At 38.1% G+C, this 15726-nt stretch overlaps 1 protein-coding gene across 1 annotated transcript in view; it reads left to right on the top strand.

Moving 5' to 3' along the window:
- LOC138305875 (aminopeptidase N-like) overlaps positions 1-15726 on the top strand; it is a 93401-nt gene that overhangs the window by 40831 nt on the left and 36844 nt on the right. The window contains exon 9 of the mRNA XM_069246138.1: positions 6210-6357. Within this exon, the coding sequence (XP_069102239.1) occupies positions 6210-6357 (148 nt within the window). The remainder of the gene's footprint in view (positions 1-6209; positions 6358-15726) is intronic.

Genomic DNA, 15726 nt, shown 5'->3' on the forward strand with positions numbered 1-15726 from the left:
TCCTGTACAGTATCAATAAGTATTCCAATAAAGTAACACATGTCCCGTGGGTTCCTGTACAGTATCAATAAGTATTCCAATAAAGTAACACATGTCCCGTGGGTTCCTGTACAGTATCAATAAGTATTCCAATAAAGTAACACATGTCCCGTGGGTTCCTGTACAGTATCAATAAGTATTCCAATAAAGTAACACATGTCCCGTGGGTTCCTGTACAGTATCAATAAGTATTCCAATAAAGTAACACATGTCTCCGTGGGTTCCTGTACAGTATCAATAAGTATTCCAATAAAGTAACACATGTCCCGTGGGTTCCTGTACAGTATCAATAAGTATTCCAATAAAGTAACACATGTCCCGTGGGTTCCTGTACAGTATCAATAAGTATTCCAATAAAGTAACACATGTCCCGTGGGTTCCTGTACAGTATCAATAAGTATTCAATAAAGTAACACATGCCCCGTGGGTTCCTGTACAGTATCAATAAGTATTCCAATAAAGTAACACATGTCCCGTGGGTTCCTGTACAGTATCAATAAGTATTCCAATAAAGTAACACATGTCCCGTGGGTTCCTGTACAGTATCAATAAGTATTCCAATAAAGTAACACATGTCCCGTGGGTTCCTGTACAGTATCAATAAGTATTCCAATAAAGTAACACATGTCCCGTGGGTTCCTGTACAGTATCAATAAGTATTCCAATAAAGTAACACATGTCCCGTGGGTTCCTGTACAGTATCAATAAGTATTCCAATAAAGTAACACATGTCCCGTGGGTTCCTGTACAGTATCAATAAGTATTCCAATAAAGTAACACATGTCCCGTGGGTTCCTGTACAGTATCAATAAGTATTCCAATAAAGTAACACATGTCCCGTGGGTTCCTGTACAGTATCAATAAGTATTCCAATAAAGTAACACATGTCCCGTGGGTTCCTGTACAGTATCAATAATATTCCAATAAAGTAACACATGTCCCGTGGGTTCCTGTACAGTATCAATAAGTATTCCAATAAAGTAACACATGTCCCGTGGGTTCCTGTACAGTATCAATAAGTATTCCAATAAAGTAACACATGTCCCGTGGGTTCCTGTACAGTATCAATAAGTATTCCAATAAAGTAACACATGTCCCGTGGGTTCCTGTACAGTATCAATAAGTATTCCAATAAAGTAACACATGTCCCGTGGGTTCCTGTACAGTATCAATAAGTATTCCAATAAAGTAACACATGTCCCGTGGGTTCCTGTACAGTATCAATAAGTATTCCAATAAAGTAACACATGTCCCCGTGGGTTCCTGTACAGTATCAATAAGTATTCCAATAAAGTAACACATGTTTCCGTGGGTTCCTGTGCAGTAATCATCATAAGTATTCCAATAAAGTAATAACACATGTCCCGTGGGTTCCTGTACAGTATCAATAAGTATTCCAATAAAGTAACACATGTCCCGTGGGTTCCTGTACAGTATCAATAAGTATTCCAATAAAGTAACACATGTCCCGTGGGTTCCTGTACAGTATCAATAAGTATTCCAATAAAGTAACACATGTCCCGTGGGTTCCTGTACAGTATCAATAAGTATTCCAATAAAGTAACACATGTCCCGTGGGTTCCTGTACAGTATCAATAAGTATTCCAATAAAGTAACACATGTCCCGTGGGTTCCTGTACAGTATCAATAAGTATTCCAATAAAGTAACACATGTCCCGTGGGTTCCTGTACAGTATCAATAAGTATTCCAATAAAGTAACACATGTCTCCGTGGGTTCCTGTACAGTATCAATAAGTATTCCAATAAAGTAACACATGTCCCGTGGGTTCCTGTACAGTATCAATAAGTATTCCAATAAAGTAACACATGTCCCGTGGGTTCCTGTACAGTATCAATAAGTATTCCAATAAAGTAACACATGTCCCGTGGGTTCCTGTACAGTATCAATAAGTATTCCAATAAAGTAACACATGTCCCGTGGGTTCCTGTACAGTATCAATAAGTATTCCAATAAAGTAACACATGTCCCGTGGGTTCCTGTACAGTATCAATAAGTATTCCAATAAAGTAACACATGTCCCGTGGGTTCCTGTACAGTATCAATAAGTATTCCAATAAAGTAACACATGTCCCGTGGGTTCCTGTACAGTATCAATAAGTATTCCAATAAAGTAACACATGTCCCGTGGGTTCCTGTACAGTATCAATAAGTATTCCAATAAAGTAACACATGTCCCGTGGGTTCCTGTACAGTATCAATAAGTATTCCAATAAAGTAACACATGTCCCGTGGGTTCCTGTACAGTATCAATAAGTATTCCAATAAAGTAACACATGTCCCGTGGGTTCCTGTACAGTATCAATAAGTATTCCAATAAAGTAACACATGTCCCGTGGGTTCCTGTACAGTATCAATAAGTATTCCAATAAAGTAACACATGTCTCCGTGGGTTCCTGTACAGTATCAATAAGTATTCCAATAAAGTAACACATGTCCCGTGGGTTCCTGTACAGTATCAATAAGTATTCCAATAAAGTAACACATGTCCCGTGGGTTCCTGTACAGTATCAATAAGTATTCCAATAAAGTAACACATGTCCCGTGGGTTCCTGTACAGTATCAATAAGTATTCCAATAAAGTAACACATGTCCCGTGGGTTCCTGTACAGTATCAATAAGTATTCCAATAAAGTAACACATGTCCCGTGGGTTCCTGTACAGTATCAATAAGTATTCCAATAAAGTAACACATGTCCCGTGGGTTCCTGTACAGTATCAATAAGTATTCCAATAAAGTAACACATGTCCCGTGGGTTCCTGTACAGTATCAATAAGTATTCCAATAAAGTAACACATGTCCCGTGGGTTTCCTGTACAGTATCAATAAGTATTCCAATAAAGTAACACATGTCCCGTGGGTTCCTGTACAGTATCAATAAGCATTCCAATAAAGTAACACATGTCCCGTGGGTTCCTGTACAGTATCAATAAGTATTCCAATAAAGTAACACATGTCCCGTGGGTTCCTGTACAGTATCAATAAGTATTCCAATAAAGTAACACATGTCCCGTGGGTTCCTGTACAGTATCAATAAGTATTCCAATAAAGTAACACATGTCCCCGTGGGTTCCTGTACAGTATCAATAAGTATTCCAATAAAGTAACACATGTCTCCATTGGTTCCTGTACAGTATCAATAAGTATTCCAATAAAGTAACACATGTCCCGTGGGTTCCTGTACAGTATCAATAAGTATTCCAATAAAGTAACACATGTCCCGTGGGTTCCTGTACAGTATCAATAAGTATTCCAATAAAGTAACACATGTCCCCGTGGGTTCCTGTACAGTATCAATAAGTATTCCAATAAAGTAACACATGTCCCGTGGGTTCCTGTACAGTATCAATAAGTATTCCAATAAAGTAACACATGTCCCGTGGGTTCCTGTACAGTATCAATAAGTATTCCAATAAAGTAACACATGTCCCGTGGGTTCCTGTACAGTATCAATAAGTATTCCAATAAAGTAACACATGTCCCGTGGGTTCCTGTACAGTATCAATAAGTATTCCAATAAAGTAACACATGTCCCGTGGGTTCCTGTACAGTATCAATAAGTATTCCAATAAAGTAACACATGTCCCGTGGGTTCCTGTACAGTATCAATAAGTATTCCAATAAAGTAACACATGTCCCGTGGGTTCCTGTACAGTATCAATAAGTATTCCAATAAAGTAACACATGTCCCGTGGGTTCCTGTACAGTATCAATAAGTATTCCAATAAAGTAACACATGTCCCGTGGGTTCCTGTACAGTATCAATAAGTATTCCAATAAAGTAACACATGTCCCGTGGGTTCCTGTACAGTATCAATAAGTATTCCAATAAAGTAACACATGTCCCGTGGGTTCCTGTACAGTATCAATAAGTATTCCAATAAAGTAACACATGTCCCTGGGTTCCTGTACAGTATCAATAAGTATTCCAATAAAGTAACACATGTCCCGTGGGTTCCTGTACAGTATCAATAAGTATTCCAATAAAGTAACACATGTCCCGTGGGTTCCTGTACAGTATCAATAAGTATTCCAATAAAGTAACACATGTCCCGTGGGTTCCTGTACAGTATCAATAAGTATTCAATAAAGTAACACATGCCCCGTGGGTTCCTGTACAGTATCAATAAGTATTCCAATAAAGTAACACATGTCCCGTGGGTTCCTGTACAGTATCAATAAGTATTCCAATAAAGTAACACATGTCCCGTGGGTTCCTGTACAGTATCAATAAGTATTCCAATAAAGTAACACATGTCCCGTGGGTTCCTGTACAGTATCAATAAGTATTCCAATAAAGTAACACATGTCCCGTGGGTTCCTGTACAGTATCAATAAGTATTCCAATAAAGTAACACATGTCCCGTGGGTTCCTGTACAGTATCAATAAGTATTCCAATAAAGTAACACATGTCCCGTGGGTTCCTGTACAGTATCAATAAGTATTCCAATAAAGTAACACATGTCCCGTGGGTTCCTGTACAGTATCAATAAGTATTCCAATAAAGTAACACATGTCCCGTGGGTTCCTGTACAGTATCAATAAGTATTCCAATAAAGTAACACATGTCCCGTGGGTTCCTGTACAGTATCAATAAGTATTCCAATAAAGTAACACATGTCCCGTGGGTTCCTGTACAGTATCAATAAAGTATTCCAATAAAGTAACACATGTCCCGTGGGTTCCTGTACAGTATCAATAAGTATTCCAATAAAGTAACACATGTCCCGTGGGTTCCTGTACAGTATCAATAAGTATTCCAATAAAGTAACACATGTCCCGTGGGTTCCTGTACAGTATCAATAAGTATTCCAATAAAGTAACACATGTCCCGTGGGTTCCTGTACAGTATCAATAAGTATTCCAATAAAGTAACACATGTCCCGTGGGTTCCTGTACAGTATCAATAAGTATTCCAATAAAGTAACACATGTCCCGTGGGTTCCTGTACAGTATCAATAAGTATTCCAATAAAGTAACACATGTCCCGTGGGTTCCTGTACAGTATCAATAAGTATTCCAATAAAGTAACACATGTCCCGTGGGTTCCTGTACAGTATCAATAAGTATTCAATAAAGTAACACATGTCCCCGTGGGTTCCTGTACAGTATCAGTACATAGCCCTATTATTTACAGATCTCTGTACATACCCCTATTATTTACAGATCTCTGTACATACCCCTATTATTTACAGATCTCTGTACATACCCCTATTATTTACAGATCTCTGTACATACCCCTATTATTACAGATCTCTGTACATACCCCTATTATTTACAGATCTCTGTACATACCCCTATTATTTACAGATCTCTGTACATACCCCTATTATTTACAGATCTCTGTACATACCCCTATTATTTACAGATCTCTGTACTTACCCCCTATTATTACAGATCTCTGTACATACCCTATATTTACAGATCTCTGTACATACCCCTATTATTTACAGATCTCTGTACATACCCTATTATTTACAATCTCTGTACTTACTTACCCTATTATTTACAGATCTCTGTACATACCCCTATTATTACAGATCTCTGTACATACCACTATTATTTACAGATCTCTGTACATACCCCTATTATTTACAGATCTCTGTACATACCCCTATTATTTACAGATCTCTGTACATACCCCCTATTATTTACAGATCTCTGTACATACCCCTAATTATTTACAGATCTCTGTACTTACCCCCAATCATTACAGATCTCTGTACATACCCCCTATCATTACAGATCTCTGTACATACCCCTATTATTTACAGATCTCTGTACATACCCCTATTATTTACATATCTCTGTACATACCCTTATCATTACATATCTCTGTACTTACCCCCTATTATTACAGATCTCTGTACATACCCCTATTATTACAGATCTCTGTACATACCCCTATTATTTACAGATCTCTGTACATACCCCTATTATTTACAGATCTCTGTACATACCCCTATTATTTACAGATCTCTGTACATACCCCTATTATTACAGATCTCTGTACCTACCCCTATTATTACAGATCTCTGTACTTACCCCTATTATTTACAGATCTCTGTACAAACCCCTATTATTTACAGATCTGTGTACATACCCTTATTATTTACAGATCTCTGTACTTACCCCCTATTATTTACAGGTCTGGTGACCTGCCGATAGAGACCGCACTTAGCACAGTGGAATACCTGGATAAGGAGCCCGAGTATATTGTATGGGACTCTGCGTTAGGGGAACTCGGCTATGTGAAGTCCATGTTAGAGAGGACCGAGTTGTACGGACTCTTCAGTGTGAGTATTCACTAACAAACATAGTGGAGCGGCTAAGCATGAAAATCATTCAATTTTGAAGAAAGCATGAAACTTTGCATATGACCTCTTTAGGACATAAGGTTTCAGGAAAAAAAAGGACCCTAAAAAATCACGGCCCCTGGCGGCCGCAACATTGTTTTTCAAAATGGGCGCCAAAAACCAAATTCTGCGACACATATCTTATGTTTTATACCAGCTAGACCAAAACTTTAAACGTTTACACCCATATTATTGATGCTTAGGAACATTCTGGTAGCGTTAAACTTCATGGAGAAGGACCGCCATTTTGAATTTCAAGATGGCCGCCAACTTTGCGAGCTATATATCTATAAAATACATCTAATTGGCTAAGCTAACTTTAAGCAAATAAACACTTGCAAATAAAATGAAAGTGTCAATACTTTTATAGTGTTTGATACATAAATAATTTGATTATTATTTTATTTTCAAAATGACTGCCATTTTGAAATCCAACATACCGTATAAATTCAAGTTGTTTCCCAATTTATCTGTAAAATTAATTTAACATTCTTTAACGTCTACACCCAAATTATTGATAGTTATTATTATTATTACTTAGGATCATTCTGGTAGTGTTAAACTTCATGTAAATGACGCCATTTCGTATTCTAAGATGGCAACCAATTTACTTCATTTACCTATATCTGTTTATGATAATAATATAACAATTGGCTTAGCTGATTTTAGTTAAATAAAAAAAAACTATACTCACTGTATTTATATTTTGCAGCGTTTGATACAAAATAATTCCATTCTTATTTGAATTTCAAAATGGCCTCTGTTCTGAAATTCAAGATGTCCGGCAGTGTTAAATTAAAGGTACATAAATTAACCAAATTGGCTGATAATTTCGGAAACATTACGTAAACACTTGATATTAACTTCTACAAATATGAGACATACCATTATTCTCTGAACCAATCTGCATAGATAAAATCAATGTCCTATTGGTATACCTTACACTGTCTAAAAATGCAAGATGTACCCAAACATTATAAAAGATGCTGTACAGACTCATTAATGTTATTTGTAAGAGAGAAAGGATATCTGATAAACTGTAGAGAACAGAGGTGTTTCCGAAAGATTCAAATTGTAAACAACAAAAACAATCAAAGATCATCTCCTTTTTGAGTGTGGAATGGAAGATCGTATTTGCCAGAAGATGGTAATATTCATGACGGCTAACGAATATATTTTGGATAAAGCAAAAAGCAAGGCTTCAAATGGTTTATTATGACTGAAACTGCTTAATGCATATGGATGATACCACATCACTATCTCTCAACAAAGCAAGGAAATTATCAGAAAATATCTAAACGAAATCACTTTGGCAGGTATCCGAAATACTTTGCGTGATGGAGGTTCACCTTAATATCAGACCTGCAAACAGACGTAATAAATGCAAGATCATTTGGGATCCGTCTACCAAAGAAGGTTTCATGGATCATATTGCATAACCACGTTCATGTCCGGTCGTCAACCGCGTCTCAGGGAATCTTATGTGGATTCAGGGGAAGATATTCCCTCTATAATAATAAGATAAAATGCCAGGAAAATTTGTTCGATGTAATCCTGCACGACTCCAACAACATCAGGACACTCCACTTAAGGAAGGACTTCGTTTAAGTCCAAAGCAAGGTTTTTCCGCCAAAACTTGGATGTCTACCTGATCTGACATGACACCTTGTGGTACGTTTATGAATTTGACAGTAGTGGCCCTAGAAATTAACCACAAACAAGTCCTTGCGAAAATAGTCATACCTACCTCTATGACATTTTTTTTACAAATGTAAGCTGTGCCTCAGAACCAGAACTCACAATTCCAATGCAGGGTTAAGAGAAAAAGATGGCGAAGGTAGAATAGATAATGGTGTTGAATTAACCGTCAGTGAAATTTGCATACGGCACCAAGAACTGGATGAAAATAAATAGCAGCCATGGAGAACAAGAGAACGTTAAGTCTTCAAAGAGAAAGTATATATGGTAATTAAAACTAAGTGCAAAATGTGGAGATGATAAGGAGTATTATCAAGATTGGGAAGCACGTAGACTGAACACTATATTGTCATCTGGAACCTTGCCAACTTTAGTTTAGGTTGACATCGATATGTGACAAAAAGTAGGGACGATAATGCAGCTGCTGATTGTACCACAATAACTCTTGCGTGTGGTCATGGATAACTTGACAGTTTCATCGGAGTTACACTGTGAGGAGGGATTTGAAAGTAGGAAGCCGAAGTATAAAGGATTGGTAGAAGATATCAATACCTAGAATGTCGGAATTGGTGTTCCTGTTTCCTACATGTTCAACTTAAAAGCTATTTCCAAGATTGGAAGTAATGCGCATTGAAAAGAAATCAGCTGAAGATGTACTATCAAATGTCAAAACAGGAGAGAAGGCGCCCGACTGATCGCAGTAGAAGCGACAAGGTAAGAGCTGGGTGTAATCCACAGATGGAGAGAGCTTTAGCCAATCACTGCTGATTTATGACTTTGAAGATGTTCCAACTGAGGACTCGATGAAGCACATGAATGATGATCATCTGATGACGTCTGTAGAGTTGCAATACAGATATTTATTCCAATATAATTCAAGGCATCTCATAAGTATCAACATTTTAACTTTTTACTTCTCTTACAGAGTAAAATACAGAGACAACTTTAATTCAAACGGCCATCTTGGATCTTAAAATTGCGGTCATTTTGAAGTTAAAATAAGAATAAAATTATTTATGTATCAAACACTACAAAAATATAAATGCTCTCACTATATTTGCATGTGCTTATTTGCTTAAAGTAAGCTTAGCAATTAGATGTATTATATACAGATAAAGCTCGCAAAGTTGGCGGCCATCATGAAATACAAAATGGCGGTCTTCCTACATGAAGTTTAACATTCTCAGAATGTTCCTAAGTATCAATAATATGGGGGTAGACGTTTAAAATTTGAGCCTAGCTGGTATAGAACGCGAGATATTGGTCATAGAAGGTGGTTTTTGACGGCCAATTTGAAAACCAAAATGGCGGCCGCCAAGGGTCGTGATTTTTTGGGGTCCATTTTTTTCCTGAAACCTTATATCCTAAAGAGGTCATATGCAAAGTTTCATGCTTTCTTCAAACTTTGAAAGATTTTGCCAAAAAATCGACCTTAGCCGCCCCACTAACAAGCGAACCAGTCGTAATCAGTGTGAGTATACATTGACAAACAATTTAGGTGTATCCAGACGTAATCAGTGTGAGTATACATTGACAAACAAGTCTATCCAGACGTAATCAGTGTGAGTATACATTGACAAACAACTTAGGTGTAGCCAGACGTAATTTAGTGTGAGAATAAATTAACAAACAAGTCTATCCAGACGTAATCAGTGTGAGTATACATTGACAAACAAATCCAGACAAGTGTACATTGACAAACAAGTCTATCCAGACGTAATCAGTGTGAGTATACATTGACAAACAAGTCTATCCAGACGTAATCAGTGTGAGTATACATTGACAAACAAGTCTATCCAGACGTAATCAGTGTGAGTATACATTGACAAACAATAACAAGTCTAGGACCAGACGTAATCAGTGTGAGTATACATTGACAAACAAGTCTATCCAGACGTAATCAGTGTGAGTATACATTGACAAACAAGTCTATCCAGACGTAATCAGTGTGAGTATACATTGACAAACAAGTCTATCCAGACGTAATCAGTGTGAGTATACATTGACAAACAAGTCTATCCAGACGTAATCAGTGTGAGTATACATTGACAAACAAGTCTATCCAGACGTAATCAGTGTGAGTATACATTGACAAACAACTTAGGTGTAGCCAGACGTAATCAGTGTGAGTATACATTGACAAACAAGTCTATCCAGACGTAATCAGTGTGAGTATACATTGACAAACAAGTCTATCCAGACGTAATCAGTGTGAGTATACATTGACAAACAAGTCTATCCAGACGTAATCAGTGTGAGTATACATTGACAAACAAGTGTAGTCAGACGTAATCAGTGTGAGTATACATTGACAAACAAGTCTATCCAGACGTAATCAGTGTGAGTATACATTGACAAACAAGTCTATCCAGACGTAATCAGTGTGAGTATACATTGACAAACAAGTCTATCCAGACGTAATCAGTGTGAGTATACATTGACAAACAAGTCTATCCAGACGTAATCAGTGTGAGTATACATTGACAAACAAGTCTATCCAGACGTAATCAGTGTGAGTATACATTGACAAACAAGTCTATCCAGACGTAATCAGTGTGAGTATACATTGACAAACAACTTAGGTGTAGCCAGACGTAATCAGTGTGAGTATACATTGACAAACAAGTCTATCCAGACGTAATCAGTGTGAGTATACATTGACAAACAACTTAGGTGTAGCCAGACGTAATCAGTGTGAGTATACATTGACAAACAACTTAGGTGTAGCCAGACGTAATCAGTGTGAGTATACATTGACAAACAACTTAGGTGTAGCCAGACGTAATCAGTGTGAGTATACATTGACAAACAAGTCTATCCAGACGTAATCAGTGTGAGTATACATTGACAAACAACTTAGGTGTAGCCAGACGTAATCAGTGTGAGTATACATTGACAAACAAGTGTAGCCAGACGTAATCAGTGTGAGTATACATTGACAAACAAGTCTATCCAGACGTAATCAGTGTGAGTATACATTGACAAACAAGTCTATCCAGACGTAATCAGTGTGAGTATACATTGACAAACAATTAGGTGTAGCCAGACGTAATCAGTGTGAGTATACATTGACAAACAACTTAGGTGTAGCCAGACGTAATCAGTGTGAGTATACATTGACAAACAACTTAGGTGTAGCCAGACGTAATCAGTGTGAGTATACATTGACAAACAAGTGTAGCCAGACGTAATCAGTGTGAGTATACATTGACAAACAAGTGTAGCCAGACGTAATCAGTGTGAGTATACATTGACAAACAAGTCTATCCAGACGTAATCAGTGTGAGTATACATTGACAAACAAGTCTATCCAGACGTAATCAGTGTGAGTATACATTGACAAACAAGTCTATCCAGACGTAATCAGTGTGAGTATACATTGACAAACAAGTCTATCCAGACGTAATCAGTGTGAGTATACATTGACAAACAAGTGTAGTCAGACGTAATCAGTGTGAGTATACATTGACAAACAAGTGTATCCAGACGTAATCAGTGTGAGTATACATTGACAAACAAGTGTATCCAGACGTAATCAGTGTGAGTATACATTGACAAACAAGTGTATCCAGACGTAATCAGTGTGAGTATACATTGACAAACAAGTCTATCCAGACGTAATCAGTGTGAGTATACATTGACAAACAAGTCTATCCAGACGTAATCAGTGTGAGTATACATTGACAAACAAGTCTATCCAGACGTAATCAGTGTGAGTATACATTGACAAACAACTTAGTCAGACGTAATCAGTGTGAGTACCAGACGTAATCAGTGTGAGTATACATTGACAAACAACTTAGGTGTAGCCAGACGTAATCAGTGTGAGTATACATTGACAAACAAGTGTAGCCAGACGTAATCAGTGTGAGTATACATTGACAAACAAGTCTATCCAGACGTAATCAGTGTGAGTATACATTGACAAACAAGTCTATCCAGACGTAATCAGTGTGAGTATACATTGACAAACAAGTCTATCCAGACGTAATCAGTGTGAGTATACATTGACAAACAAGTCTATCCAGACGTAATCAGTGTGAGTATACATTGACAAACAAGTCTATCCAGACGTAATCAGTGTGAGTATACATTGACAAACAAGTCTATCCAGACGTAATCAGTGTGAGTATACATTGACAAACAAGTCTATCCAGACGTAATCAGTGTGAGTATACATTGACAAACAAGTCTATCCAGACGTAATCAGTGTGAGTATACATTGACAAACAAGTCTATCCAGACGTAATCAGTGTGAGTATACATTGACAAACAACTTAGTCTATCCAGACGTAATCAGTGTGAGTATACATTGACAAACAAGTCTATCCAGACGTAATCAGTGTGAGTATACATTGACAAACAAGTCTATCCAGACGTAATCAGTGTGAGTATACATTGACAAACAAAGTCTATCCAGACGTAATCAGTGTGAGTATACATTGACAAACAATTAGGTGTAGCCAGACGTAATCAGTGTGAGTATACATTGACAAACAAGTCTATCCAGACGTAATCAGTGTGAGTATACATTGACAAACAAGTCTATCCAGACGTAATCAGTGTGAGTATACATTGACAAACAAGTCTATCCAGACGTAATCAGTGTGTGAGTATACATTGACAAACAAGTCTATCCAGACGTAATCAGTGTGAGTATACATTGACAAACAAGTCTATCCAGACGTAATCAGTGTGAGTATACATTGACAAACAACAATCCAGACGTAATCAGTGTGAGTATACATTGACAAACAATAGGTGTAGCCAGACGTAATCAGTGTGAGTATACATTGACAAACAAGTCTAAACGTAATCAGTGTGAGTATACATTGACAAACAAGTCTATCCAGACGTAATCAGTGTGAGTATACATTGACAAACAAGTCTAGTCAGACGTAATCAGTGTGAGTATACATTGACAAACAACAAGTCTATCCCAGACGTAATCAGTGTGAGTATACATTGACAAACAACTTAGGTGTAGTCAGACGTAATATCAGTGTGAGTATACATTGACAAACAAGTCTATCCAGACGTAATCAGTGTGATGTATACATTGACAAACAAGTCTATCCAGACGTAATCAGTGTGAGTATACATTGACAAACAAGTCTATCCAGACGTAATCAGTGTGAGTATTACATTGACAAACAAGTCTAGTTCCAGACGTAATCAGTGTGAGTATACATTGACTAAACAAGTCTATCCAGACGTAATCAGTGTGAGTATACACATTGACAATAAACTTAGGTGTAGCCAGACGTAAATCAGTGTGGAGTATACATGACAACACAAGTCTATCCAGACGTAATCAGTGTGAGTATACATTGACAACAAACAAGTCTATCAGACGTAATCAGGTGAGTATACATTGACAAACGAAAGTCTATCCAGACGTACATCAGTGTGAGTATACAGGGTGAGTTTGACAAACAATTTAGGTAGAGCCAGACTAGGTTTAGCAACCAGTGTAAGTATACACTTGACAAACATTTATTATGAATTGAAAGCCAAATCTGTCCGTCTGTGAAACGATACCAATGCAAACTAAAGTAATTAAAGTTTTTTTAGATTATAATAATGACACAAACATTTTTATCGAACTGATACTGCGCTCTGGCCCTAAACCAGACATCTATCTGTCCATATAATGTCTAAGTCTGGTGTCAGGGCCAGAGTATCTCGGGCTACGGGCCCCCCTGACGTCCCAAGCCTGTGGATATGGTATAAAATGTCTGTGTGTATATTGTATATAGATATCTACCAGCAACCCTGACGTCCCAAGCCTCTGGATATGGTATAAAATGTCTGTGTGTATATTGTATATAGATATCTACCGGCCACCCTGACGTCCCAAGCCTGTGGATATGGTATAAAATGTCTGTGTGTATGTTGTATATAGATATCTACCGGCCACCCTGACGTCCCAAGCCTGTGGATATGGTATAAAATGTCTGTGTGTATGTTGTATATAGACATCTACGGGCCACCCTGACGTCCCAAGCCTGTGGATATGGTATAAAATGTCTGTGTGTATGTTGTATATAAACATCTACGGGGCCCCCTGACGTCCCAAGCCTGTGGATATGGTATAAAATGTCTGTGTGTATATTGTATATAGATATCTACGGGCCACCCTGACGTCCCAAGCCTGTGGATATGGTATAAAATGTCTGTGTGTATATTGTATATAGATATCTACGGGCCACCCTGACGTCCCAAGCCTGTGGATATGGTATAAAATGTCTGTGTGTATATTGTATATAGATATCTACGGGCCACCCTGACGTCCCAAGCCTGTGGATATGGTATAAAATGTCTGTGTGTATGTTGTATATAACATCTACGGGCCCCCCTGACGTCCCAAGCCTGTGGATATGGTATAAAATGTCTGTGTGTATATTGTATATAGATATCTACGGGCCACCCTGACGTCCCAAGCCTGTGGATATGGTATAAAATGTCTGTGTGTATATTGTTTATAGATATCTACGGGCCACCCTGACGTCCCAAGCCTGTGGATATGGTATAAAATGTCTGTGTGTATGTTGTATATAGACATCTACCCGCCACCCTGACGTCCCAAGCCTGTGGTTATGGTATAAAATGTCTGTATGTATATTTTATTTAGACATCTACCGGCCACCCTGACGTCCCAAGCCTGTGGTTTTGGTATAAATGTCTGTGTGTATTTTATTTAGACATCTACCGCCACCCTGACGAGCCATCTACCCGCCACCCTGACGTCCCAAGCCTGTGGATATGGTATAAAATGTCTGTGTGTATGTTGTATATAGATAAATACGGGCCACCCTGACGTCCCAAGCCTGTGGATATGGTATAAAATGTCTGTGTGTATGTTGTATATAGATAAATACGGGCCACCCTGACGTGTCAAGCCTGTGGTTATGGTATAAAATGTATGTGTGTATGTTGTATATAGACATCTACCGGCCACCCTGACGTCCCAAGCCTGTAGTAATGGTATAAAATGTCTGTGTGTATGTTGTATATAGATATATACGGGCCACCCTGACGTCCCAAGCCTGTGGATATGGTATAAAATGTCTGTATGTATGTTTTATTTAGACATCTACCGGCCACCCTGACGTCCCAAGACTGTGGTTTTGGTATAAAATGTCTGTGTGTATGTTGTATATAGATAATACGGGCCACCCTGACGTCCCAAGCCTGTGGATATGGTATAAAATGTCTGTGTGTATATTGTATATAGATATCTACGGGCCACCCTGACGTCCCAAGCCTGTGGATATGGTATAAAATGTCTGTGTGTATGTTGTATATAGACATCTACGGGCCACCCTGACGTCCCAAGCCTGTGGATATGGTATAAAATGTCTGTGTGTATGTTGTATATAGATATCTACCGGCCACCCTGACGTCCCAAGCCTGTGGATATGGTATAAAATGTCTGTGTGTATGTTGTATATAGACATCTACCGGCCACCCTGACGTCCCAAGCCTGTGGATATGGTATAAAATGTCTGTGTGTATGTTGTATATAGATATCTACCGGCCACCCTGACGTCCCAAGCCTGTGGATATGGTATAAAATGTCTGTGTGTATGTTGTATATAGACATCTACC

The sequence above is a fragment of the Argopecten irradians genome, chromosome 13 (genome assembly GCF_041381155.1).
Source record: "Argopecten irradians isolate NY chromosome 13, Ai_NY, whole genome shotgun sequence".
Lineage (NCBI taxonomy): Eukaryota > Metazoa > Mollusca > Bivalvia > Pectinida > Pectinidae > Argopecten > Argopecten irradians.